Source organism: Triplophysa dalaica, chromosome 7 (genome assembly GCF_015846415.1).
Source record: "Triplophysa dalaica isolate WHDGS20190420 chromosome 7, ASM1584641v1, whole genome shotgun sequence".
NCBI classification, from domain to species: Eukaryota; Metazoa; Chordata; class Actinopteri; order Cypriniformes; family Nemacheilidae; genus Triplophysa; species Triplophysa dalaica.
The window spans coordinates 8,296,895-8,313,271 of NC_079548.1; the positions used below are offsets into that span (position 1 = coordinate 8,296,895).

The 16,377-nt window shown below is 38.4% G+C and overlaps 1 protein-coding gene across 1 annotated transcript in view; it reads right to left on the reverse strand.

The window, feature by feature from the left end:
* The window catches only part of crhr1 (corticotropin releasing hormone receptor 1), a 100,395-nt gene that overhangs the window by 28,582 nt on the left and 55,436 nt on the right, over positions 1-16,377 (reverse strand). The window contains exon 6 of the mRNA XM_056753183.1: positions 6,889-6,995. Within this exon, the coding sequence (XP_056609161.1) occupies positions 6,889-6,995 (107 nt within the window). The remainder of the gene's footprint in view (positions 1-6,888; positions 6,996-16,377) is intronic.

The following is a 16,377-nucleotide window of genomic DNA, read 5'->3' on the forward strand; positions in this document are numbered from 1 at the left end:
AACAGGGGAGACAAACCAGGTTGACAATACAATAACCGACAAGGAACTGAGGAACACACAGGGCTTAAATACATAGGGAAACAGTCGGGGAAAACAGAATCAGGTGTGGGACTAATAAACAATGACGAGGGAATGGTGAAAAAAAAGAACAAGGCAAAACACATGGGGAACACAGGCAGGGGACAGGCTGGAGTGTTACAGTACTGGACGGGACCGGCTGGAGGGCCTCTGGAAGGCCGTACGGGACCGACTCGATGGCGGCTGGAATGCCAGACGGGACCGGCTCAGCGAGTAGGTCCCCTTTGACCCGTCGCCGGTTTCTACGGCGATGAGGGGTTTCTGTGAGTTGTGGAGCTGATATGGAGTGAGTTGGAGCTGACCCTCCATTCTCCACCGGTTCTGGATGACGACCACTCAAGTCCTCCTCGGCACCCCCAACACAGAAATCAGAGACTCCCACATGGAGGACCTGATTAATAAAGTCCTCCAGTGAAGACTCCTCTGCGAAGGGGACCACAAGGAGGGCGAGCAGGTCATCATCCAGACCAGTCCAAAAGAGATGGTTTAAAAAGGATCGCTCAAACTCACCCGATAACTCAACTCCAGAAACTCCTCCATATAGCTCTCCAGAGACCGACCATCCTGCCTCAGGACCTTGAGGATGGCCTCTGGAGAGAAGCCATAGCTATCCATATTTTAGAAAGGTTGGTTATTCTGTCACGCATTCAATGAAACAATCTATTTACTCTTCACAAGACCATAGAAGAACCATTTTTGGTTCGACAAAGAACCATTCAGTCAAAAGTTCATCAAAGATAATTTTTTACCTCATTTTGCATCATTGAGTTTGCCATCTGACAACAAACAGGCTTTAGAGGATGAACCATAAAGCTTTGTTGGATATCTAAGGTGCTTGGCAGCTGTCTGGCAGTGCGGATGTTGGTGGCAGGACAGGAATGAGTCAGTGCCCAGAGGCTTGTGTTTCCGTTGAAAGGCCAGCCAGGTTGGCAGGAGAAGGTCTGGTCATTACACCACTGAAGCTGCACTACAGAGATTGTAGCCTCATTCCACACACCACATCCCAGTTTCATCTACAAGTCCATTATAAAAGACTTCACAACTGTTGGACTGGAGCGCAAAAACATAGAATGCTAAAGTTTCAGAATACTGTATGTCTAAAGTTACACTCTCATAAACGGTGAACATTTTTGGTTCCCAAAGAATCATTCAGTTAAAGTTTCTTAAGTAGAATTATAAAGGGCGCCTTTTCACTAGAAGGGTCCTTAATGGAGCCTTACAGCAAAAAATGGGTTCTTCTATGTATTCTATTCTACTTTTTGCAACAAGTATGCAAACAAATAACCAACTAATACTTTCTTTGATAAATTGTATAAAGAAGGTTTTTGAAAAGATGCCTTTAAATAAAAAAGGCAACAAGAGCCCAGCATCAATGAAAACTTTATAACTGTTTGGTTTTATTCTTAAATTAAAAATATATATATAAGAAAGTGTACAAGTTATCCTACAATTCTGATTTGTATTGCATATTACACAAACACACACCAAAAACAAGCACAAGCGCCCATACACGGGCACATCTCAATCACTGGATGATTTTGTACAAACTGCATATTCTACCCATAACCTTCAACCTACTCCTAGGAAATTTTCTACATTTCTCAAATAAACATTAAGTTTAAGGATTTAATACCTGCTGTACCCATGGGGACCAAAAATATGTCCCCACAAGGTACAAAATGACTGGAATTACTATCTTTGTGGGGACGTTTACCAGGACATACACACACTTCTTCAACCAGAGCCAAGAAAAATAACTTGTGCTTTTGAAAAAGCTCTTGCATCCACTTCTCAATCTTAGCGTGGGTCCATTACTGTTCCAATGCCTGCACACAATTGCACACATTTCACTTATTAGCATTCCCATTGCCTGTGCCAATGGAAGTGTGTATCACAGCTGTCTATTCAAGACCTCCCCCTCATCATTTACTTTTGTATTGATCACTGCACTGGCTTCTTTCCCCTAAAAGATTCCCTTTGTGAATATGTAAGCCCCTGCCTGGGCCATTTGCCATGAGTTTGGCTGCACAATCTGATCCTCCAGCTAGTACGGAAAGGGGTCACAGGCGAAGTCACTGAGAGTTGCATTTTCAGGCTAAAAACATGGTAACGATAATCAAAACCTGCAGGGAGCTAAAGCAGTATGCTTAGGGCAGTTTAGGGTCCCTCGCTCCACAGGGGCCGACATTAACGAACCGGGTTGAATTTATGCAGAGCCCGTGGCACCAGAGATATGGACCTCCTGGAGCGTCTTCAGGCCAAAATTGTGTGCAGATGTACTGGTAACATCCCCTGCTGGGGACCAGGATGAGCGACCTGTCTGTCCAAGCATACGGTACTGCGGGGGTGCTGGCGGAGAGCCACCAACTCATACAGTGACCATGTGCTCTGAGGTCTGCTGACTCCATCACCCTGCTGAACTCATTGCGTAAGCACGGATAAAAATAGAAAAACTGAGGTCCTCCTTATCTTGTGCCACTTGAGTTGCAGGACACGTTTAGTGGGGTATGTTTAACGAGAAGTGTTTGGTTAGTTACTCACCAAAAAAAAAACCAATGCACTGGAGATCCTTCCTACATTCTTCAAAATATCTTTGTTTGTGGTATAAAGCAAGTTTCAATGGTGGCGAAGTACAGGTAGCATTCTTTCACATATCTTTGTCTTTGGAAAAACTGATGGGGATTCAATTTTGGTGAACTATCCCTTAACCTCCACTTTTGGGGTTCTCTTGCTTTGTATTTTAAGGGAACGACTCAAAAAAGCTATGTCTTCATTATACAAAAATGAAAACAAAAGTGAGATATAACTTTGAATTACAAATAATAATAACCCCCACCAAAAGGCCTTCTCGCATCCCATGACACATCCCACTCTGAATTTTTCTGATTTCTCCCTGTTACTTCATCACTCCCATGTGAAAATAAGGTGATATCTTTATAGGTCTGATTACATAAGCATCTAAAAAGCAACCCAAAGCTATTTAAAAGGTTAAAGCCATATTAACAATGTGTTATATTCCTAAATTCGAGTGTGTTTTTGCCTGAGGTGATCTACTGAACAAATTCGATGCAATTTCAGTTAGAGTATTGCAAAGTGTTAAGTGTTCTTGGATGTGTCTCGTTTTTTGAATGAAAGCTCTGAATGTTTGTAAGAATGAGGCACTACCCAATTTAGATAAACACACTTAATCAAAGCCACATTATTGTGGAAATTTCAAAAAAGAAAATGATATGCGCTAGTTTCCCAGGATCACAATTTTTCAAAAGTTACTTTTATAGATAAAAACTTGCCTTGTGGGGTGGATTATGCAAGCAGCCTTGATTTTCAACTTGATGCAGATGCTCGTATACATAAAAATGATGTGCAGTTTACTGCTGCCTGTCTCTGCCCTAAAGGAACACGTTAGGAGTCACTGAGTTTCGGGCATTTGTCAAGAAACAGGATAAGAGACAGCAATGTCAACAGGGGGCTGTTTCTTTTATCTTGACCTGGTGAGCCCCTCTATAGTACCACTCGCTATAGCTTTGGTTTTTTTTTCACACTTTGATGTCTGTGAAAGCCAGTGAGCAACATCTTTTTACCCAGCACCACTGATTCTCTGAATGACTGAAGATGTGGATAAAACTCCTGTCAGTAGAGTGCTGTGAGGACTTTATTGACTAAGCGTGAAATCACATTGAAGGTTATTCTGTTTTTTATATCAGGAAGAGTATAAACTATATTCACACTGACCTGCCACTGTAAGAATTTTTTATTGACACTTACAGAAAAAGTTTTCTGAATCTTAAAGCAAACAGAGATCTCATGTTAGTTTATCATATGTTCACACACTGTGTCTAGTCTAATATTAAACTATGATTGCAAAATTAAAATAAACATTTATTTTACAATAGCAGTTTTTTTGTACTTTGTCTTTGTGGTCATTTTCATTTTTTTCATTTTAAGTAAGCAGTGCATGGAAAAATAAATATAGTCTAGTTCTGAAACCTGAAAGAAATATTTTACCACACTTTAAAAAAGCATTTTGAAAAACTCAGGTACATTTATTAAGTATTAAGTATTTTTATGTTTTTACTTTTTTTTAGTAAAAAGTACTATAGTACTATATAATTTAGTAAAAAATACTTTACTAAATTATATAGCATATAATATACTTTTTACTCCACTACATTTCATAAAAATAAAAATGTACATGGTCTTTTTACTTAAAAACCTTTATATTCATATAACATTATATTCACTGAAGAAAAACTAATTTTGAGTACAATTACACGAGTAAACGTAAGTACTATGATTTTTATGCACTTTTTAATAAACAAATTGACATCTATTTATTAAATGTATTTGAGTTAAAATTATGATATATCCTTTATATTGAATGAAGTAAATAAAATAAAAATAAAGTAAGGATACTTGATCCTTAAGACAAAAAATTTCTAAAGCATTTTACACATCTAGTGAAAATTATGTTTGACCCAACCATATAGGTTAATTTATATCCCAACATTTGGGTTTGTCCCTTTTTGACCCAACCATGTGTTTTAAAAAAACAACAATTTTAAGAGCCAGGGGTCTCCTAGACACGTTTTCAAAACCTGGAATTCTTGACGCTGGAAATGAACCCTTCAAAACATTAATTTGCGGAGAAATTAATCTCCTAGTCCTACTATCCTGACATAAATATAGCCGAAGGGTCCGAGTGCTCTCAGTGTGTACCCTAAACATCTGCTCAATAGTTATTTCATTACACTGTTACCATGCTACAAAAACAGCTCCAGCCCAACTAACTTTATGACCTCTCGCTTTATTACTCACAGTCTCAGTTCATCCATGACGCACTCTAGAATATTAGCCGGGCAGACAGAGACAGAGGTTAATCAGCAGGACAACACTGTTTTAAAAGGCTGTGTGAAAAAAAAACAAGTCAGATGATTTCTAGAGTGATTTCAATCGCAAATCCAGGAAAAGATGCCAGAACCGGATTAATCAAAACAGATTAAATCTGAGATAATCTAGTCGAAAGAATGCTAAAGGCTGGTTATATAATCTGCTCTGTCTACACAATTTGTGGACCAGACACCATAGCGTGTGTATGGAACACTTTGATATACTGTATCTGACGTCCGGTTTATTAAAGGAATAGTTCACCAAAATATGAAGATTCAATAACGTCAAATCTCATTGGTTCTTCGAGTGTCTCTTAACAAAACATGTAAAAGACAATATGTCATAGGAGATGAAGGAACCAATGAGCTTTGATGTTATTGGCATACTTGCATATGAGATTTTTTTGTCAATTTAATAGAAAATATTTGTGTTCAATTGTAGAATTGAAATCACATCTGGCATGTGCTTTTATCCAATACAATAATCCTATACAGAGTATGTGCAATCCCTGGGATCGAACCCATGACCTGGCGTTGCTAGGGCCATGCACTAACCATTGAAAAAAACCATTTCAGTGCGCTATTACTTTAATTGTTGGTGTGTGTATGGGGGAAAAGATTGGTTGGAAATAAATAGTCTATTGACGTATTACCCTTTCATTTAATGTTGTTATTATTACTAAAAAATATATTATATTTAAAAGTAGTGCTGTCAAACTTAATCGCATCCAGAATAAATGTTTGTGTTCACATATATATGACTTTCCACTGTCCAATTTTGTATTTATAAAAACATTTATACATACATGAATATATTTAGGAAATATTTATGTGTTCATTTATATTTACCAATCATTTCAATATAAAAGTGTGTGCATATATTTTTATATTTTTCTCAAATATCTTCTTCCATCATAAAAAAATATCGAACTGGGTTCGATTTTCTGCGTTTTTCGCATCCGTAGCAAGCATTTTGAGAGACGTTTGGACAATTCAGAAACACCATACAAACGAGCGCCAAATGCGAAAATTTCGGACCCTATGTGCAAAGACCTTAAGACATGAACATCTTATCAATAAACAAACCCTTTACTTTGTCTGAGCACCATTTAATGGCAACCAGACAATAAAGACCTTCAGTTCCAACCCCTAAACTTTGGAACAGCAAGACATACGCTCATGTCCTTGGATGCTGTGCTGAGGTGTGTTAATTTCTACGCCATCACTCTAAAATCTCATTGCCGTGGGCCAGTCTGCTGACCCGTAGCTTATCGATTTCTCAGGTGAAGTGACAACTGAGAGATAATCTGAACAGGTTGTCCTTGGACCCCAGAAACCTGAGATCAAGAAGGCCCGTAACCAAAACGTCACGCGTGATCACGAAGCACACTCAATCCTTCAGACCTGATGTAAAGTTTCTGTCAGCAGCTAGAAATACAACTGAGGTACTGATGAGACGTGACAGGAGGACAAGGACCATGTCTCATTTGGTTAAACTGACAAAAAGTTGATCAAAGCAAAGGACATTGGGCATGACAATGGACTTGACCAGAAAAGAAAGCATTGATGAGGAATCAGGATATTTTACTCTATATATTTGTGCTTTAAAACATCGCCTGTTTCAGCAGTTCAAAAATGACTCTCTTTACCCTTTAATTGAAGTGTAACTGAATACTCAAGTCTCCTGAGATGTAAAAAAGCAAGCTCAAAGCAATTAAAATATTCCCAGAGTTTGGAGAAGGGCTAAAACAGTGCACTTTATATTCCTGAGGTGCCCTCCTCATCCGCTTTAAAACCCAGCGGAGCAGCCCGTACATAAATCTGTCTCATACTGTACACGTCCAGTGGTGTGGCTAATGCACACGTCGCTCAATTCCACACGATCTGCACTTCAAAAGTCCTCATGGCGGAGGTTCTCACTCACCTGAGTCTCATGAAGAGGATGAAGGCGACCAGCAGGGCTCCCAGTGATATACAATGTCCCAAGTAGTTTATGATGACTGCAATGTGGTAATGCAGCTTGCTCCTTTTCTGAAAGATCACAGACAGACACACAGAGAAACACATTAGAAAAATGACAAACTTCCTGCAGATATGTGGCATCTAAATCTCAACATGGAAGAAACGCTAAAAGCTTTTCGGGGCATTAAAGGAACAGACTTCAACTTCTACAAAGACTACAAAGTCCACTTCCACACTGTTTTTTTGCATCACATTTTTTTACTTTTTCTACATTATGTTCTCACCCACATAATGTTCCATATCTGTATACTGTTATTACTGTCATCCGTGTAATCTTCACAAAGCCATTTTCTATAGAATGATAGTTCATAATAACCGTATCTGTCAACAATGGATGAAATGTTTTTTTGTCGCAAGTTTGTTCCATTGATCACAATGAACTATTATTGCACAAAAACGCTGCTTAAAATAGAAAGATAAATAAACATACAGTTTTACAACAACATGAGAATCGAATAAATAATGATGACGTTTTCCTTTTTGGCTGTACTGTTCCTTTAAGACATTTAAAGAAATAAACAAATATTTCCTTCAGTTTTTGACCCACGAGAACGATACAGCTTGGAAGTACAGTATTTAAGAATTATCTGACAGGGTCAAGACCACTGGAAAAAATTGCTGTTTAATTTGGCAGGCATCTATTTTTCATTTAAACAGATTCGGAACAACTTGTAAATGAAGAAAGAATTTTCATGTTTGGGTGACCGGTCCCTTTAAACTACATCTGATGAACAACCTTGCAGTATTCATTCAGATTTTGATGAATGACATAATCCTGCATTGATAATGATAATGTTTTGCATTTAAAAAAATGATTGCAATATCTTGGTTAATATGATTTCTCAGTTTACCACTGATTGAATTGGCTACCTTTAACAACAGCTGCCAATCGTCTTGATTATTACTCAACCGAGGAGATTTGGATCAGATGTGTGTGTCTCGAGCAGCATTAGAAATAAAACATGCAATAAACAATTTAAAATCCCACTGCAGCCAACACACAGACTGACCCTGAAAGCATAGCAAACTAACAAAGTCTTCTCCGTAAGCATAAACCCTGAACGAGAAGATCATTTTACATGACTCTGTCTGAGACTAATGCTAATAGCAGCCGCGCTAATATCCAACCAGCAACTGTTGCTAGTTTTGAATGATATGAGGGGAAATCATGATGTTCAATTTTGGATTAACTATCCAAACTATATTAAATAAAATCTGAAATATGACTTTGAAACAATATCATTGCATTTTTTATCAATGTTAATGAAAATTTGTATGTTATAGTATGTAAATTAATTTGAGATCATTTCAGTATAATCTGCCGTCAGCAGTCATGTTAGATTAAGGGGTGGGGATAGGGGCGGGGCTTTATTCTTGCTTTTTTGTATACTACATATACAACATTGTTCCCCATGGACCCTACGTGCGCCGGATTTAACTGAGCTGGCGATCGTGCATGGAGTCTATTGTTGTTTTTGTACAACTTACATCATATAAATTTATACTAATTCACCACTTTGGAAAAGAGTTACATTTTCCCATGAGATGAGGTGGGAGTTTTTAAAGTTTTTAATGTGTTTAAATGTCTTTCCATATTTTCGTCTTGAGAAATAAAAACTCAAGTGTTTCAGCATAGTCAACTAAACTTAGTTTTTCTGTGATTATCCAATTGATTAGTCCGACGTATTTGACAAAGTTAAAATTTTGCAGATAAGAAAAGTAATAATATGAGTTGGGATTTCTTACAGCGTAGAAGAGATCTTAACAATGTCTTAAACCTACCTCAGATTTGCAAGACTGCTATCAATAATGGATATGAATTATGAGTTTCTCCCAAATGGCAAGTTTACATTCCATGCAGCATATGTTGATCACGTAACACATAGTGTGCGTATGTGTGAGCATATAGGCGTCATGTGCTAGGCATCATGGGTCCAGGACCTTTTCTTTTCTTGCTCCTAACTGTGTCCTCCCGGTGCACAAATATGCCGCTGATTTCCTGTGGTCCTCACAGGCCTATGAAGCAAAGCCCCCACTGCTCAGAGCCACTAGAGCACAGAAACCATGTAACAGACTGTCCAAGCATGGGGAGTAAAGTCAGTTCTGGACTCCAGTGTCTCTAATCCTCAGAATGGAATGGATGAAGAGAGCAGTTACAATTTAGAAATTGTAGAAATCTTACAGCAAATGTATCATAAATTGATGATCCATTACTGGTGAGATTGTTTATCAGACTTTGCTACGGTGGCCGGGAAGTGCAAAACAAAATAACAAATCGCAAAACTAAAAACAAATCTAAAAGCAAAATAAAACCCCCCAAATCAAAATGACAAATCTGAAAACACGAAATCTAATCTAAAAACATAATAGCAAACCATAAAACATAACAACAATTCGGAAAACAATAAGTCAAAAACCACATCGACAAGTCAGAAAACAAAACCAATACCAAGTCAGAAACTCCGATCAATCAAGATATCCAGGGCGCTCAATGTTACTATAAAAAGGACATGCATATGTGATACAGCGCATACTCATTGATTAAGGTTCAAAAGCCACATTTTGTTTATATAGTTGAAACGGGCTCATCTTGCATTAGGAGAAGATGCGTGTCTGTTCACACTGCATGCATGCGCGGCATGAGCCCTGAGCAGCACACATAGTGAAGCTGAAGGCGACTGCTTCTGAACCATCCATGATAGTTTTCCCTCACAAGATACATACAATATAAGCATATAACATGATATGTACTTCAATCTGTGTCCCTGTTGGTTATGGTGAGAGAGCGACATACGCGATTGTTTGTTTATGCTATAAATATTAGTATTTATATGTTTTATATGCATTTAGTTGTGTTTTAATATTTGCAATTTTGATTTTAGATTTGATCTTGCATTTTTTGGATTTTAGTTTTGCTACTTGTTTTGTTTTGCACTTCTTGGCCACGGCACTTTGCAGATCAACACCATTTTTCGCTTATCATAATAACAAATGCCAGTGGAGATATTCGAGATCTCTGCAAATGCGAACATGCGCATCGTCTGGAAAGCAATGTGTTCAAGTGCCTTACGTAAAGATTAGAAACTTAAAAATAGTTTGATACTGAACAATCTCTCAAGCTGGCAGGTCAGTTCATTAAAAAAAAATATGAATTAATATCGGTCAGTCATGAAGATAGAAATGTATTTGAATATGTTGCTCAAGGTTACAGTTCAATATACATATACAGTCTGACAACATTGCTGTTCTTGCTTTACCTCAAATCAACCCTAAAATGATTAGGCCTACTACTGTTTATATACAGTAGTATATCTACGACTGGAGCGGTGCAGAAATGACAAACATCCCTATTAAAGTCTCCCTTTCAAATGAAACCGAACAGAGGGACAGAAAGAACCCTCCGTCTGCTTTTTTATTTTTGCATGAGCACAGCTTTACTCTTTCTCTCTGATGCCTCTTTCTTTTTAGCTAAATCCTGAGAGAAGAGCTCTTCAAAGCAGCCCTTTCTGATCCCCAAATTGTATCACGGTTGTCCTATTTTAAGGAGAGGCTCGCTCCACCAAAAAAGAGCAAAGCGTTCTCCCTCGGGATACCGTTGCTGTCTTCTGGCTAGACTACTTGTCGGCTAAAAGCAGACAGTTTCACACCCAACATCCCCATCCAACGAGCCTGTGGGAACACATGCTTTCACATTTAGGATATTTCTGTCATTTTGGTTTCGACAATGCAAGGTCTCTTGCGGACATTTTGGAGGGAGCCAAAGTTTTCTCATATCAAAGTTTCTACTTTACTAATGCACGGGATTCAATTTAAAGGGTCTTGCAGTTTGCTGTGGATGCCAGCCGAGACTACATTCCTGCATTAACACACCGTCTCTTACGGAGTCCGAAGGGAACGTGTTGGAGATGGCAGTTACTTTGTCTGTACTCTTGTCTCGCACTCTTTTAAAAGACTTCTGCAGAGTGCTTTTTTGTGTTGAAGCATTTAGCATTGAGAACTCAACAGCTACCGTGCCTGCAAAATATTTTAAGCTGCAGAGGAGAAAAGAGATGCTTTGGCTCTTGACCTTCGGTCTACAAAAGACACCACAGCCGACTGAAACTTCATCAGCACCTTTTTACAATGCCGTAAAAATTCATGAGGTAATAGGGAGTAGCAGTCGGGCTCCTGTAGTAAAAAATGCCATTCATTTCCCCCAAAGGGAAATTGATTTTCAAAAATTAGATAAAAAGCCCTTTAAACCAGACCCAGGGTTGTAAAGTGATATATCTCTGTTGAAGACATCAGTCAGGGTGTTTAACTCAATGAATGCAATTTGTATTTAATAGCTGATTTAGTGGTGAAGTACTTCTGTACTTATAATCTTTAAGTGGGCTGCTTTTTGGATCCACCAATTAGAGAAGTGGCAATCACCATGGAAACGCGAACAGCCTAAATGAATTCCACAGAGACATTACTCACATAATGCATTGTGAATGATGGAATGAACTTATATACAGTATTTGTGCATATTTGCATATATTACGTTATAGATAAACTATCGAAATGCATTATACAGTATTACATGTAAAAGTCTTTCGATAAGGTCACAGATACGTTTATTTAAAAGCTAAATTCTCGACTTAAAAGGCCGATACTTCAGGCTTCAGGCCCATGTTTTACTCACCCTGAAGGCATCCTGAGGGAATGTGACTTTCTTCTCAAAGAATAATGCAGTCGGGTTATAATACACGTATCCTTTTACCTCAAAGCAGTAGAACGCGATTGAATGGAAGATCATTTTTTGAAGCTACTAAAAGTGCATCCATCGATCAAAGAACTGCTTGACACGGCTCTGTGATCTTAACAAAGGTCTTCTGAAGTGAATCGATGCAATTATTTTAGAGAAATATCCGTATTGACAATGATACTAACGTTGATGTCTAACATATGCTGCAGGCCAACAAGAAGCTTGTTTTTCTGTTAAATGATGGTGACGAAAGCTCCCGCCCACAGGAAGCGGTGTTTCTATTGACTGAAATCAAAAATGCTGTGTTCCTCACTGGAACTTACCTGTGTCATTTGCCAGAAAAACAACAATGGTAGACCTTTGTTAAGACCAAGATATCGAGTACTTCTTTGATCAATGGATGCAATTTTTGAAGTTCTAAAAAATTGTCCCTAATTCACTCCCATTCTACCACTTGGAAGTAAAAGGATATGTGGCATTATAACTCCGAATGTTCATCAGAACAAAGAAATTTCTCTTGAAGGGGGAGTAAACCATGAATTTTTTTGGTGAACTCTTCCTATAAAGGCAACAAATCACTAGAAAATGTTGAGTTGAGCTCTGAATTGTTCACACTGTGCACATTTTAATGCTGTATATTTGTTGTGCCTGACAACCATGATTCAAATAAATTCAAATCAATATCCATTGTTATCAATCTGACAAGTAGCCTTATAAAAACACAAGGTAATGTACAGTCAGCCGGCAAACATTACAAAATAAATATTTTCAGGATGACACAAGACCAGTCAGGGCTCACTCTACTGTTGCTGACTCTATGCCTCTTATAGCGTGAGCAACGAATATTCCCCCCCACTCAGATTCTCTAACAACGCAGGTAACTCATAGGAAACAAATTGGCTCATGGACCACCTCACCAAGCATACACATTTCTGTTGCAGAACCAGATGGTTTAAGGGCAATTGCTCATTTGAAACCCGAGCCATTCAATGTGGTTTCCCTCAATGCTAAAAGAAGCCATTCATTTGGAAACAACAGTATTGAACTTATTTTTCATTAGCAGGGAAATTGAAATTAGATAAAGATTTAATACGGAAAATTTGACAATTGCTAAAGCGATAACGGCTATCTTAAATCTTTCCAAACAAATAAGATTATAGACTATCCAGTGCCTCATTAAACATCTGAAGCTTATTCATTTAATTGTTTAATTGGATTAAGTGCATCCCACTCATACCTAAACCAATTTTAAATTGACTTCAGTATTAAAGGGATATTTCAGAGACAAAACATTTCTTTTGCATGTTTTACTCACCCTCAATCCATCGTGACTGAATATGACTTTTTTCTTGAAGAAAAATGCAGTGGGGTTATAAAACCACGTATAATTTTTCTTCCAAGTGGGAGAATGCGAGAAAATGGGGAGCATTTTTTAAACTCCAACAAGTGCATCCATCGATCAAAGAACTGCTCGATATGGCTCTGTGGTCTTAACAAAGGTCTTATGAAGCGAATCGATGCGTTTGTTTAAGAGAAATATTCATATTGAGAGTGCTATTAACAATAATAAGTCTACTAGCTTCCATTTTCCATCAGCTGCGCATGAACCAGAGGCTTGTTTTTTTTCAGCTAACGATGGTGACGAAAGCTCCCGCACAAAGGAGAAGGTCTCCTATTGGACGAAAAATTCCGCATTCGTCATCGAAACGTACGACAGGCCTGTGAAAAACAAGTCTCTGTCAATACGGATAATTCTCTTAAACAAATGCATCGATTCGTTTCAGAAGACCTTCGTTATGATCACGGAGCCGTGTCGAGCCGCTCTTTGATAGATGGATTCACATTTTGGAGCTTCCAAAAATTGCCCCCATTCACTCCCAATTTACCGCTTGGAAGAAAAATTCTTCCATCGATCCAAGAACGGCTCGACATGGCTCCGTGGTCATAACAAAGGTCTCTGACTGCATTATTCTTTAAGAAGAAAGTCATATTCAGTCACGATGCCTTGAGGGGCGAGTAAAACAAGGGGAAATGTAGTTTTGCCCCTGAAATATCCCTTAAACCGAAATCTGCTTGTGGAGATTGCTTCAGTGGTTTAAACACAAAACTCGTTGCTTTTTTGGTACAGTGGGTTTCTACATAGTTTTCGTTTTATGACCTAAGTTTCTGTTTCCACGGGCTGAAAAACTTCACAAGTATAACCAAGCTGAGTTTTACTGCTTAATATAATCCTTTAAAATTGACTGTTTCACTACTTCACACATACATGTAATGCATATGAAAAGATATGCTTATTTGGCGAGCTGACCGAGGGGAGGACTCTGACTCAGGGATCTGGTCAGAGCCCGGGAACCGGCCCAGCTCCTGGGATCGGACCGGCCAGAACCCAGAGCATCCCCCCGGTTGAGACTAAGAGATTGTTTGTGTGGAGAAGGGGTGGAGGAGGGATGCTTTGAAACTGTCGAGGAAGGTAAGACGCTGTGTATTTATACCCCTGATCGGATGGTTATTGAATGGGTATCACCTGTGGTGGATTAGTTTGATTACCTGACGTGTTCCTCCTTCAATTTTTTTGCTACTCCACTTATATTTCCTTTCTGAAATGTTAAGTATTATTATAAGGGAACACTTAAGAGGATTAATCACAAACAAAAAATCTGGATTCACTTCAGTCCTTTCATAATTGAAAAACAAATGTAAATGATACAAAATCATTACAAAGTGATCTTTTATATTCACAGAAAAATCTGAAAATATAAATATTTTATTAAAAACATTTTTAACTATGCATTCTTTGTATGTCTTACAGGGCAGTGATGGGCACAAATCCAGTTTTGCTTTTTATCGTTTTAATGAAGATAAGAAATTGTTTAAAAAACTGTGTTTGAAAAATTACTATAAATTATTACAAAAGAAGATATTTTGAAGAATGTCGGTAGCAGGCCCCCATTCAGTTGCATTGGATTTGTGTCCATACAATAGAAGTTAATGGGGACCACTGCTGTTTGGTTACCAACTTTCTTCAAAATATTGCCATACAGGTATGAATTGACAAGTGGGCGAGTAAATGTTGACAGAATTTGCATCTTGCAGTGAACAATATACTTTAAGAGCCCACAAGGCCAAGTTGCTACAGTATAGCAGAAAAAACTAGTGTACATATCACAACTCACAGTAACTACTGACAAAAGCAACTACTGTACAGTATTTTGAAGACATCACAGATCACAGACATAATTATATAAATCCATAAACCCAGTCCAGTCCAAATCCCATGACAGCTGCCACACTTCACCGTCTCGGTTTTTTTTCTTTTTAGCCAGAAGCGCAGTGATTGTAAGTTTGTTCAGCCTGCCTGGCCGTGCTTATCCCTCAGGGCAAAACCCACGCAAGTGTGGCCTTCCCTGGTGGCTCCACTTCCACATTTGCCTAAACTGTGAGCACCACATGTTCTTCCATGTCAGCGAACTTATTAATTATTAAATCAACAATCCCGCAGCAAACAGATGGCACAGATAGCGGCCAGCTAATGCACGTCTGCCTGGTATGCGTGTGTGTGTTCTGTAGGTAAGTGGGTGGTTTTAGACTACCTAGGATCTGTTACACGTCCCAGCAGTGCCAAGTGCCAGTTGGCTAGCAGGCTGATTTGTGCGTATCGCACAAAACTAACTACCGTAGAGGTAACCATGCTTAGTCTTTAACGCAATTATTTTTAAATCTGGAGGAAGACGTTTTACAGTTTCTGGTCCAGCTGAACACTGTTTGAAATGATCAGAGCCCAAGTGTTAATGAGCCATCATCACCTCCAGTTTAACCGAAGTGATTGGTATCACGCTACAATGTTTATTTAAACGCTCTTTCAGTTTGGATTAAGAAACATGAATAAATACATCACACTGTGATTTGATCCCACAGCACTGAGCTCATCACCCAACACTTCACGCTAAAGAATGACATGGCTAAAAACAAACATGTGAGGACGGCCACACCCAACCAATGTCAGATTGATACAGTTTTATGGTCTTCAACACGTGTGTTTTTAGCTGTTTGCTTTGCATCTTATCTTAAAGCAGTAGTTCACCGAAAAATAAAATTCACTTTTCATTACTCATAAAAATCGTAAGATTCAAAAAGCACATATACAGTATTAAGTCATCATTAAAGGAATCCAAATGACTTCAAAACATACTGTAGCCTGAAATGTTAACATGCAGATCAGAACACTTAATTCAAATACTGATGTAACTTCTCATGGTGATACAGGCATATTACAACTAGTCATGGGTCACGCGAGAACCAGTAAGATTTCCTGAAGTGGCGTGGCACCAAATAAAAAAATTTGGTAACCGAATAATGGTAGTAGCTATAGGATTGCATTGGTTTTGTGTCCCTACAATAGAAGTGAATTGGTACCGCCGTTGTTCGGCCACCAACATTCTTCAAAATATCTTCTTTCGCTTTCTGCTGAAGAATCACACTAAATGTGGCGATTTAAACCTCACACATTAACTCAATGGACTCAATGCAGTCACATTTGGCTTAATATACTGTAGCTCACTGTGAACTAATGAATAATAAACTATCACAGTAAAGTGGTTTGGGAAGGTTGCTTTCCAAATCATATGCTTTTTTTGTTAGCAAAATTTGGTTTTGAAAGCTCAG